This window comes from Rutilus rutilus (assembly GCF_951802725.1).
Source record: "Rutilus rutilus genome assembly, chromosome: 20".
Classification (NCBI taxonomy): Eukaryota; Metazoa; Chordata; class Actinopteri; order Cypriniformes; family Leuciscidae; genus Rutilus; species Rutilus rutilus.
The window spans coordinates 6,605,779-6,618,529 of NC_140225.1; the positions used below are offsets into that span (position 1 = coordinate 6,605,779).

The window sequence follows — 12,751 nt, forward strand, 5'->3', positions numbered from 1 at the left end:
TTTCGACAGTTGCATCAACATCAGGTAGCCTATTTAAAAAATTTTTTTTAAGTTGAATTCATTTTGAATTTGAATTTGAGAAAAACAAAGAAAAAAGGGTTAAACAGCCTACGGGTAAAAATAATTACTGCCTACTCTATTGCCACTGCGTGATATACAGTAGGCTGTGTTCTCCTGTTGAGGCGATGCCCTGAAATTAAATTTGTGTGCATTCTTGTGGTTGCTTAGATATTGGAATTACACCAGCATTTGGTCTTTACTACTTTTTTTTAATGAAATGCAATAAAGCAAAAGTCAGCCTGTTAGTAGCCTAGGCTAGTAGTTAAAGGATGGACTAAGTGTCCCGATATAAGAATAATTTGTAATTTGTTTAACAATATTAGGCTATATTGACACTCCTTCCTTTTTTTTCGTCTGCATTGCCATTTAAGCTAGAAATTATTAAAATACATAGATGTTGATAAGAAATGTTCCTAAACACAGCATTTTAATAAAACTGGAACTTAAACTGAAAAACAATACTGTAATAATCAAAAAGTAACCTTGCTGTATAAGGGGAATTGATTGCTTGCTTGATTGATTGATACGGACAACAGGCTGGGGATTAAGAAGACTGATAGAAATACACCCTAATATTAAGTGCATTGCATTGCAAAAAAAAAAAAAAAAAAAAAAAAAACATTACAATTTTAGTGCAATAATCAATGAGTAAAAAGAAGTGTGCAACATGTGAAAACCAATTAAAACGACATATAGGCTATATGGAGTTTGTATATGTACTGTAGACTGTGGTCCTGTCAGAGCAGCAATTATACATAATACAGTAACTTACGCTGGTTTGATTCTTAAAACTCATTAAAGTTTAAAAGGCTAGGGAAAAACTGAATAGGAAATAGGCCTATACCACGGTGGAAAAAGTGGACAAGGCAGTCACTATTGTGTCCTGTTAAAGGGACCTGAACCAAATCTGAACAAAAAAAAGTCACTGTTTACATGGAATATGAGCGTAAACAAACACGCAAACAGCAGGCCTATAATTAGACCTCAGTGGGAAAAAATGTCATGCTGTGTAACGATTTCTGTCAGCAGCAGGGGGCATCAGCGATCCATAAATAACAACGTGTCAATCTTACTTCAACCAGACAAGCTCTCAAATATATTAAAGAACACTAAAGCTAATATTAACCAGTAACATGAGGTACAAGAATCTTTCAGAAAAAGTTTTTTTTATTTTTTTACCCCGTTGCTTCTAATAATCTGGTACAGTAGCTAGTGCAGGTCACTAAACTCACCCAAACACTTGCGTAATAATCATCATCTAGATTCAGAGATCCTGAAAATTACATGAAAAAACAAGCTTTGATGACGATGTGGATGCGTGCTTCTCGTAACCAATCGTACAGCGATTCATGTTGCATGTATGCAGCTCTCAACATGTAAATGAATGACGTTGGTAGGATGAGCACAAGCACTGTGACAGCATTCAACAGTAACTTTCCGCTCGAACTGGACGGACTGATGTGAACGGAAGCCGTGAGAGAGATTTCAACGGGAGGATATCTCAATATAATACAAATTCTTACACTTCAAGAAGAGAAGGGGGCAAAATAAAGGTAGGCTATTTGAAATAAAATGGTGGTACATTGCACATTTAAAATAAAGTGTTAAAAAGAAACCTTAGAGAAGGTATTTAGTCTCAGGAAACCACATTGCTAAAAAACTTAAAGGTTCATCACTGATGAATCATCAGCATATATAATTTGTGTCTACATCTTTTTAATTGCTTATTCAAATATCTGCTGTATATTGATGAATAGCCTATATTTATATTCAGCCTATATTCCTTTGACTAAATTAAATCTGGTCCCTTTTTATGATTTTGTAAGCTGTATGCATGCAATTTTTCTTAAAACCACATTTGCCTTTCGGTGGAGTTGCATATTAGAATTGTTTCATATTGTTTCATATTGCTAGTCCATTATAAGGGAGCTCTTTGTGTCCCTCTTTTTTTATTTTATTTTTTTTATAATGACTTTAACAATGAAATTATGACTTTTAACTATTATAGGCCTATGTGTTGTAATTGCCATGTTCAGAAAACACATTACTAAAATTCATTAACCTTTTTTTTCTAGTTTTTTTCTTCTTTTTTTTCTTCTTTGTTTCTAACTTCTTGTTGTAATAGTTATTGCATCATACTTTTTGTTGTAAAAAGTTATTGCATCTTAACTCCTCATAAATCAATCATTTTTACAATGATGTCCAAAAAAAAACAGCAAAAAAAAAAAAAAAAATCGGACATAATGACATCATCTCGATGACATGAACTCAATGACAGGGAGATGATCTTAAATAATCAACCCTGTTACCATGGTTTTGTATAGTAAACAACTGATTATTAAAAGTTTCACCAAACTTAAGGTCATGACCTTGAACACTAGGCTAGTTATGGCTAAATTAACTATAAAATTGTCAATTCTGATTGTTTATGTATTTCAAAGCATAGCTATTTGGCAAAAAAAAAAAAAGAAAAAAAAAAAGAAGAAAAAGCCACCCATCTTGTGGAATGACCATTAAATCGAAATCTGTGATTGGTAATTAAATGCTGAGATTAGAATGTTGAATGTGTGGTTCACAGTTAATTCTATTAGAACACTACAAATAAACCCCCAAAAAACCCTATCTTTAACAGTGTCTATTAATTTCAAATATTTAAATATGTCATATTTCCCACAACATTTTCCACACCTGTTTGATATGTTAGGTATATTACAATGTTTCTTGATCAATCAATTCACTGTAGGAAACCTTTAAAATCCAGGAAGCCTTTATTTTCCTTCATGTTTATAATCTATCAAAATATTAATCATAAAATAGTTGCTCTCAGTGAACTCACAAAAGGCCTAGACATGATTTGGCATGTATGCTGACGTCTGTGCTTGCAATCCAAAAATCATCTGGCAGCCAGAGGCCTTCGAAACTTTATTAAAATGATATAAATGCAATTTATTGTAAATTCCACCCTCGCTTATGGGCATTAATACAAGCACGCATGCATTCATGTGTACACACAAAGAAACCCATACACCTCACGCATCAATGTTAAAGTTAGACCATATTATTGCATGTAGCTGCTTTAAAAGCCTTGAGTTGAGCTGACTCAATATTCGCCTTAAGCAAAGCCACAATTAAGGGACAGTTCTAAGAGTATCTGTCAGTGTTATTCTAATTACACCACAATGTTACGTAAAACACTGCATTCAACAGCCTCACAATGCTTTGAAATATAAACAATAATCAAACAATTAGACCCAGCATGCTTCTAATATTGGTTCCCTGGTAACATATTTTCTAACATCCCACAGAAATCTGTTTATTTTTCTCATTTAGAAGCTTAGGAAAATACAGTTATAGCAACTAATAAAGCTCATTACCACACTCATTGTGACAGTTCACCCAGAACTCCCCCATAACACACAACAGGTTCCCCTTTTTTCTCTTTAGTGGCTGTTGGTACTGAATCCTAATATTACTTAGCTTTGCATTGACACTGAAACATACCATATTGAAGTACTGACAGCATCTAAATTATTTATGTATCAGTAACTTTACAGACTTACAAATGAATACAATTCCTTTTTTTTATCTTATACTGAATTCATGGAATTAATTCTGTTGCATTAATGATAAATTAAACTATTTCAATCACATGTTTTACTCATTTATAAATGTTTGTGACTTCTGATGCAAACTCATCTCCAAGAATGACAATGTTAAACAAATAAAACATAAAAAAATCATAAAATCAATAACATTTCTGTAATTGTTTAACCATTACTTTGTGTAATATTTTGTTTGTTTGTTGTAGGACAGGAAAGGCATTTTATCAACATGCTGTGAATCAAACAAAGACTATAAAATGCATATAAAATTTAAATCTTCAGAATCCATGTGAGGAACAGACCCAAATTCAAGCCTTTATTCAAGGATCTTTATCTCCATCTTCAGTTGCAGCTGTAAATGTGTCAAATTATAAATAATTAACAAATTATATATTTATATATTTATATACTATTATAGTATTTATGAAGTATTTATTAATATTTTGAATTAGCTTTTATTTTTATATTTTCAGTTTTCATTTGAATACATTTTTGTTATGTGCTTTTGTCATTTGTATTACTTTTTGTTTTGTTTTTATATTTCTATTTAGCTTGAATTGATTTTTATTTCAGTTTTAGTTTTAGTAATTTAGTACTTCACCTTTAACTTATTTTAAATTAGTTACCAAAGCAACATTTCTACTGAACGTTGACACTGTGGGAACGCTTCCATGTGACTGGTCTCTGAAGCATGACTGAAATCACGCCAGTTTCTATTGGCTGACGGTAGTCGTATGACGTAAGATGGTGTGCCATATGATCATAAAAGAGCACCTGCATTAGACATCATCAGCTTCTTTGTCTTCAGAAAGTGCTATATGTGAAATAATTTGTCTTAATTATTGGCCCTGTCCCGAATGGAACCTCAAGCCCTCGTGATCTTCCTGCACCGGAGGTCAGATACCACTTTCTGACCATATGGCAGCGTGGCAACTTCTGCCAAATGTGTCTCCTTGGGTTCTGCGAACCATGGAAGAGTTTACAGGATCCAGCGGGGTGCAGAGCAGGCTCTGTTATTGGAGCATGAAGTAAAGTCTCTTTTGTTGAAAGAGGCTATAGAAATAGAAAAGAAATAGAAATAGTAGAGAATATATATTCCTCTTCCTGAGAGAAAGTCGGGCTTCTACAGCCGGTACTTCTTAGTTCGAAAGAAGGATCTGCGTCATCTGAACCGTATTCTGCAGACTGACAGGTTCAAAATGTAAACGCTCAAGCTCATCGTATCTCAAATCAGATCCAAGGACTTGTCACGATAGATCTAAAGGGTGCATACAGTACTTTCACATATCCATCCTCAGGTTTGGTTTTGGAGGGTGATACTTATCAATAATAGGTTCTTCCTTTCGGCCTAGCCTTGCACGTTTTTCCCCTGCACGTACAGAGTCTATTTTCATGGCCATAGGCAAGATCAGGCTAGGCCAAGCCGTCAATGTCAGACAGTTCCAGAGACTCTTGGGACTCATAGCAGCTGCGTCAAACATCATACCTTTGGGCCTTTTGAACATGAGACCATTGCAGCGGTGGCTCAAGACCAAGGGATTTCTTACGTTCCATAGTGATGTGGAAGAAACCTTGGTTCTTGGCCCAAGGTCCTGTGATGAGGGCATTGTGTCGTCGCAAAATACTAACAACAGATGCTTCCCTCACTAGCTGGGATGCGATCCTAGATGGGTCTGCTGAGGGTCTGTGGAGAGGTCACCATCTTTCATGGCTCATAAACTGCATGGAGATGAGGGCTGTATTTCTGGTTCTGAAATACTTCTCCCAGACCTCAGAGGCTACCATGTTCTTGTCTGATCAGACAACACATCAGTAGTCCCATACATAAATCACTAGGGTGGTGAGCGTTCATGCCCTATTTCCAGACTGGCATGCCAGATCCTGCTCTGGACCCAGACAACATACCTGGGTACCTGAATCAGGGAGCAGAAATCCTGTCGAGGCAGGTGGAGTCGATCTGGTAGAGGTTTCGGCAGAGTGGAGGTAGACTTGTTTGCTTCAGAGAATTTGACAAACTGTCCACTCTGGTTCGCCCACACACCTCCAGCACCCTTGAGGCTGGATGTCTTGGTAAAGATGAACAATGAGTCCGCACACCAGAAAATGCTCCTTAGCAATTTTAATAGTTGCTCACCAACTTGTGACGTTTTGGGCCCAAGCCCTTCATCAGACATGAAAAAAGACATGGATGCCTTGGTAAAGACATGGGCGAGGCTATGTTTGTACGATTTGCTCTTCCTCAGTGACACGTTCTGTGGTTCTTCATGCCTTTTCAATCTGCAGAACAGGAGACCAGGAGAGGCTTAATCTTGTATGCCCTGTTTGGGTTTCAGCAGCTGTTCAGAGCATGCAACAGGGGCTATGCGGATTACAAGCAATGTGTTGTACAACGGATTGTGCAGGCTATCTTTCAGGCCTATAGGGTGCGTGGAATACCTTCACCCCTAGGCATCAGAGCCCACACTACTAGGGATGTGGCCTCTTCAAAGGCATTACTGTACTATTCAGACGCAGCGTACTATTCCCTTGAAAGGAAACATCTTGGGTTAGACTGTAAGCCCTGTTCCCTGTTCCCTACCTCATGCCTGAATGTCTTCCTTCGGCCAATCAAAAGCTGATGATGTCCAATGCAATTGTACTTTTATAGTCTAATGGTGCTCCATCTTACGTCATATGACTACCACCGGCCAATAGAATTGGCGCTGTTTCACACATGCTTCAGAGACCAGTCACATGGAAGCGTTCCCAAAGCGTCAACATTTAGATGCAGCATCTCGTTCCATATTCAGGGAACCGAGGTTACAGTCATAACCCGAGATGGTTTTCATTTAATATTTCTACATTTTATTTCAGCTTTATTTCAATTACCGGAAATTATTTATAATAGTTTTATTTTCAGTTAATGATAACAATATTAGGCACTGCCTTAGCCTGAGCAATTTGTTTAATTTGGTTTTCATTGTCAAAATAACGTGATTAGTTTTTATAGGTCTTTGTGCTATCCAGCCTTTAACTGCTGAATAATTGAACAGGATTTGTGAGTGTGCATGTGAGTGGGTGTACTAGTGTGTTCACAGTTTTATTATCCTTCAGCATTCGACTATGACTTTTGTCTGTTCAACAAACTGCAAACAGGCATGAGTCCGCCATCAATCTGAATGAAAAGGATGGAGGATAATATTTAATATTTTTACCACGCTTCGTGTTTGCATACACACCTGCAGACAACCTGTCACACTGCAGTCAAAGCCTGGAACAAAGAATAGCTGGGGTGTTTGGTTGTGTGCATGCTGTTAAAACCATGTCAGTGTGAAAGGGACAGGAAGGATTTTTTTAGGGATTATAGACTGAACAAACATGCAAATGCTGCAACTGACATGTTGGAGCATGATTTTCTTTTTTTGTCTTCTTTTTTCTAGTATCTTTTTTATTAAATGAATAGTTCACACACAATTAAAATTGTGTTATTATTTACTCACCTGCTTCTAGCCTGTGTTTGTTTCTTTTTCTTTTCTTTTTTTCTGTGAATCACAAAATCATATGTTTGGCTGAATTTCCAAGTGGCTATTTTCCATACAACAAAAGTGGATGGTATACTGCCAAGCTCTAACAAAAAACAAAAAAACAAATAAATAAATAAATTTCTCTATAAAAGCAGTTCCATATGTGTTAATAAGTAATCTGAAGCCATACAAACACTTATAGTATGAGCCATATGGTTTAATAATTTTTCATTGGTTATTCATTGTATTGCATTAATAATATTCTCTTCACTTGTGTTCAATTCAAAAAGGAAATTTTTTAAGCCGAACGCCATTGGTTTTTCCATGTCATATGATTAAGATCTCCTTTTGTGTTCCATGGAAGATAAAGGATTGACAGGATTGAAATGACATTTCAAAATGATCATTTTGGGGTGAACTAATCCTTCACTGTTCAGCAAAGGTTATGTACTGGTGTGTTAGTGTTATCTGAAAGTTTTGTTCTTATTACGATACACAGTTTCAAACAACATACACTACTGTTCAAAAGTCTGGGGAATGCTGAAAGAAAATGCATAATGGCTTCCAAAAAAAAAAATAATAAGTTGGACAATTGTTTTCAACATTTCTTGAGCAGCAAATCAGCATATTAGAATGATTTCTGAAGGATCATGCGACACTGAAGACTGGAGTAATGATGCTAAATAAATTACATTTTGAAAAATATTTAAATATTTATTTTTTGATTGTCATAGATGTCACATATTGTCTGTTTTTGGGTTCCCTCAGTTTAGTTTCTCTTGCCTGTTTTGAGTCCATGTGTCCTTGGTTGCTCTGGTTACCTATTAGTTGATTGATCTGGTCCAACTGTGTCTTATTTTACCCCTCATTAACTTGTGTATTTATACTCCCCTGTTTTGTTCAGTTGTTTGTCTGTTCTCCTCAGTTTTATGTGGTTTTCTGTTCTGCTGTGTTCTTCAAGTGTCTCTGAGTGTTGTTACTTTTAAAATTCTAAATACAGAAGTGACCAAAAAAAGATATAGGATACTATATAGTTTATATAAATATACAGTAGGCTAATTTATGATTCATTTTCTTATTAGAATGACAGATATAATGAACAACCCAGAACACAGTAGAGAAGACTTCACTATGAGTGACACCGGAGAGCAAGGCGTTTCCTTTCAGGTTGGTGTCTTTTCATTGGTCATTTCATCCCACGTTGATCAGTTCCTTCAATGTCATCTGATCTCTCAATTAAACTTTCAACTGATTTAAGATTCTGTGAATACTGTGTAAAGATAATTGTCATCGTTTTCTCAACTTCATGTCGTTCAAACCCTTATGACCTTCTTGCATTTTTAAAGAACAACCTGCATGCTCTTTTCATATAATGAAAGGGTCATTGAAATACTCAATATCATACAATAGCTTTGTGTAGCCTGGAATTTAAGAAATTATTGGCATAAATATTGTCCTGTTCAGATAATACTAAGTTATTGTATTGACACGTTTATGGTGTCATTTTGTTGCTTGACAAGCCCTGGTCCGCTTTCACTTTCATTATATGAAAAAAAAAGAAGAAAGATATTCTTTAAAAACTCCCTTTTGTGTTCCGTGAAAAAAAGAAAGTCATAAAGGTATGGAACAAAATGCAAGTGATTAAATGATGACAGCATTTTCCATATAGGTGACCTGTTTCTTTATGTCGATAAACATAAGTGGCACATTCAACATCTACTTTATCTCAAAGATAAAACATCTATTTTCAGATTTTTCCAGACACAAAGGAGCGCCACCCCAAGCTGTCCAAGCGCTTGCCCTCCATCGTAGTGGAGCCCACTGAGGGAGAGGTGGAGAGCGGAGAGTTACGTTGGCCCCCGGATGACCTGAGAACCGCAGACCCTTCCAGCCATACAGAGATCACACCGATGTCCGCTTCACAAACCCAGATATCACACAGCCAGAGTGCAGGTGTGTAAGCAAGTGGAAAAAGCAGTTTTGTTATTAACATTGATCCACATTACTAGTACAATGTTCTAAAGGGGAACAACTAAATATATGCTTATACTGTATGTGTTTCAGTTTAGAGAAGTTAATTTATAAATGACTGTGTGCATTTCCCCATCTCAGATGAAGTCAAGTGCAGCAGCCTGGAAACATCAGGGGCAGCTGAGCGTAACTGAAATTTATTAAAGACACTGTCGCAAGTCTGTCATTATCACAAGTCTCAGTTCTCATACAATTTTCACACAAACACAGCTGACAACCAACACTGGCAGGCAGGTGTGAATAAGATCAGAGCTCACAATGCTATATCTGAGCACCCTTTATAACACATGCATGGCTTTAAAAAGACTTTAAATTGCTTTCAGATTTGAAGGCCTAGTTTCAGATCTTTTCCTGATGCGGAAAGTGCTGCATCAAAGTATCTTCAACATTTTTATATATGTGACCCTGGATCACAAAACCAGTCACAAGTCGCACGGGTATATTCGTGGCAATAGCCAAAAATACATTTTATGGGTCAAAACTATCGATTTTTCTTTTATGCCAAAAATCATTAGGATATTAAGTAAAGATCATGTTCCATGAAGATATTTTGTAAATTTAAAACATTTCTTTTCGTGAGTGAATGCAGCACAATCGCGAACATAAATGGACACCTTTAAAGACGATTTTCTCAATGTTTTTGCACCCCCAGATTTTCATTAGTTGTATATCGGCCAAATATTGTCCTATCTTAACAAACCATACACCAATGGAAAGCCAATTTATTGTTTATTGATGTATAAATCTCACTCATGTGACTGGTTTTGTGGTCCAGGGTCACATATGTCTGAGAATATACTGAAATAAGTGTCAATTGGATGCCACAACAAAAAATTGATTTTATGAGCCCCGTTAAGTTGATAAATTTTGATGTACAAAATAATGTTCTATATGAACTGTTCCTGGATCTTAAGTAAACGGTATAGTCAGCTGGCCAACACTGCATTATCATTTAGCTTTAATGACCAGCTGATTGTATTATTCCACTTAATCAATGGCTATACTTACCAAATAAATGGATGTAAAATATTGATTTGAAATCATTTTATTAGATGAGATGAAAACTATCACAGAGAGATTACAAAATTATGAGAGAGATAAAATAAACACAGCGATGTACAACTGATCAATTGTTTAACAGTGAATATACAGAAATATTTGACCACAGAAATGTGCAATTTACTCATCAGAATCAATTATATAAGAGAGAGATATAATAAGCACAACATACACAATGGTTTTGGATACTTTGCGTATATCCATGTCAAATCTAGAGCAAGATATGATTTGATTTGTTGTTATGCCTTTCACTTTGATGTAAGCCCATATATATTCCAAACATTTGCAGTGACCAATGTGAATCTCATATTCATGTGAACATTATTCATTACACACTCAATGGCTGAAAACTTGATGTGAGGAGACTCCATCCTCTCTCAACAGCATCTGGCTGAGGCTTGTGAGGAATGACTGCTGCTGAACTTCAAACATGTCTGCCTGTCAATCATCCTGTGGACAAGGACATGCTTATGTCTCCAAGCCCTGTCTGACTTTCAGCAGACTTGAAATTATTAGGTTTTTGTGCACATACACAATATTTTCAAAGGACAATAGCTGGAGCTAGAGACCAACACTGGACTAAATACAGAGACATCCAACAACTTCTGACTTTAATTAGTTGTGTTTGCTAAGACAAGCGTGGCTATTACTATTTTCTTTCTTAGGGTTAGGAATTTAAACAGAAACCTGTTCTTAAGTATTATACCTTGGTATATAACTCACTCTGAACAGTTTGTACTACAGGCATGAATGACACTTCAATTCATGCTGGGAAATACTGGGAAGGCCGACTGCCAGTCACAATATTGTGACTGGCAGTTAGTAACTAGTTGTCTTTTTATGGTCTCATTTGTATGTTTTTGTACAATCTGCTTACACCCCAGTGATGTTATGTTTAGGGGTGGACCTGCAAGCTTACTTTTTCCCCCCAAAAATGATGTTTTCATAGAAAATCGCCACCTCGTAAAATAGGTTGTGAGATTGAGTTGGTATTGAACATAAAAGCACTTGCAAAACTAGATTAACAGCAATAGTTCAGATATTAATATTGTTATTTGATGTGATTCTAAACCATTCACTTCATGATATACATTGCACTCATGATATTTTCTTGATTTTTAAATCCCCATGTGAAACTGCCTTGATGTGTATCTCTGTTTATATATTGAAATCACATTTTGTCTACTGTAATATAATCATAATACCATAACAAAATGCTTATGTTTGCTTTGAAAACCCTCCATCACTATCATATATGACGTGTCTCCATCAAGATTTTTTTTAAATCTTTTTTATTGGCATGCATTGAAAGTTGTGACTTTTAATAAATAATGGAAATTACATAATTAACCAGAAAATACATATTCTGGAGAGAAAAAACCTGATCGGATTTTTATTTCAATATTTTATTTGATCTAAATTGCCTTCATTCTAGATAACATTTTGCGGTAAAAATAAACTGATATTTTGATATTACACTTGCTCTTAATATGTACTCATATTTTTGTTTGTTTGTTTGGTAAGTTAATAAAGATTAATATTAAATAACTGCTGAGTTTGTGTTCTTCATCTATTAAACTGTTCTCCTATGTTTAGACGACATAATCTGCCTTAATGTTTACATCATTTAGCTCAGATGAATATTTTCCTATAAACTACCATTAGATGTAAATTATGTGCAGTGTTTTGTGCAGTTTTTAATACACACAGCAAGTTCTCTTCTTTCTCAACATCCCCATTATTCCCAAAATGGCAAGGAATAATGGGGCTATTGTTTTGGAGGAGCATTTTCATCTGATCCTGAAGATACACAAGGACACAACAACCTCCACCACCCTAACTCCACCTCCATTGTTATAGCCTATTAATTAACTAGCATATGTAGTCTGGTGGGAACTAAGAGCTCAAGTCTTCTCCTTGAGCTCTTCTACTGCTGACAGCAAGCCAAATCTATTTACCCTTATCACTCTCAAGAAGTATATATTGTAACGGTTTTATCAAATTCTCTTCTGTTTTGACCATGTTTCATTGTGTTTTAGTTCTGTGCCTGTTTGGCTGTGTGCCTGTGTGACCCAGTTTCCTAGTGTGTGCCAGTTTGTTCCCTTGATTTGATTATCCCGTTCACCTGTTGCCCAATTAATTAGCTCTTTTGTTCCTCTGTGTATTTAAGTCCCGCCTTCATTCAGTTCTTTGTTCGGTGTTGTCTTATGTTTAACGGTTGTTATTCTGTTTCCCAGAGTGTTCCAGTAAAATTGTTGGATAAAAGACTATTTCCTAGTATTCTCCTTCATTGTACACTTCCTTTTAGCAGCCACCCGTAACAAATATGACAATGTGAACATTTAAAAAAATTATTTTATTACATGGGGTAATAAAATAAATATATTCCCAGATATTCACACACTATTTTCTATTTTCTCTCTCCCATCACTATCCTCTTGGGATTCAGCTAAGATGTATGTGAAGTTTAGTTTTTTTGTCTGTAAAAAACAGCAG

At 35.7% G+C, this 12,751-nt stretch overlaps 1 protein-coding gene across 2 annotated transcripts; it reads left to right on the plus strand.

The window, feature by feature from the left end:
- The first annotated feature begins 1,290 nt into the window (after positions 1–1,290).
- On the plus strand, positions 1,291–12,524 carry LOC311280240 (protein LBH). Of its 2 annotated transcripts, none has more exons than XM_084392233.1 (4): positions 1,291–1,613; positions 8,248–8,332; positions 8,917–9,118; positions 9,278–9,357. In XM_084392233.1, exons 2-4 carry the CDS (start codon positions 8,249–8,251, stop codon positions 9,328–9,330), a joined length of 339 nt encoding a protein of 112 aa, XP_084248359.1. In that variant the 5' UTR covers positions 1,291–1,613; position 8,248; the 3' UTR covers positions 9,331–9,357. The 2 variants fall into 2 exon arrangements, with proteins under 2 accessions (XP_084248359.1, XP_084248360.1); XM_084392234.1 differs by lacking the exon at positions 9,278–9,357 and adding an exon at positions 10,640–12,524 and having other exon boundaries at positions 1,447–1,613.
- The last annotated feature ends 227 nt before the right edge of the window (positions 12,525–12,751 follow it).

What these genes read in the sequence shown, in the direction of transcription:
- LOC311280240 (XM_084392233.1), top strand. Translation starts at nt 8,249, where the DNA reads ATGACAGATATAATGAACAACCCAGAACACAGTAGAGAAGACTTCACT. An exon ending in AGCAAGGCGTTTCCTTTCAG is followed by an intron (nt 8,333 to 8,916) that starts GTTGGTGTCTTT and finishes ATCTATTTTCAG; the next exon opens with ATTTTTCCAGACACAAAGGA. An exon ending in ATCACACAGCCAGAGTGCAG is followed by an intron (nt 9,119 to 9,277) that starts GTGTGTAAGCAA and finishes TCCCCATCTCAG; the next exon opens with ATGAAGTCAAGTGCAGCAGC.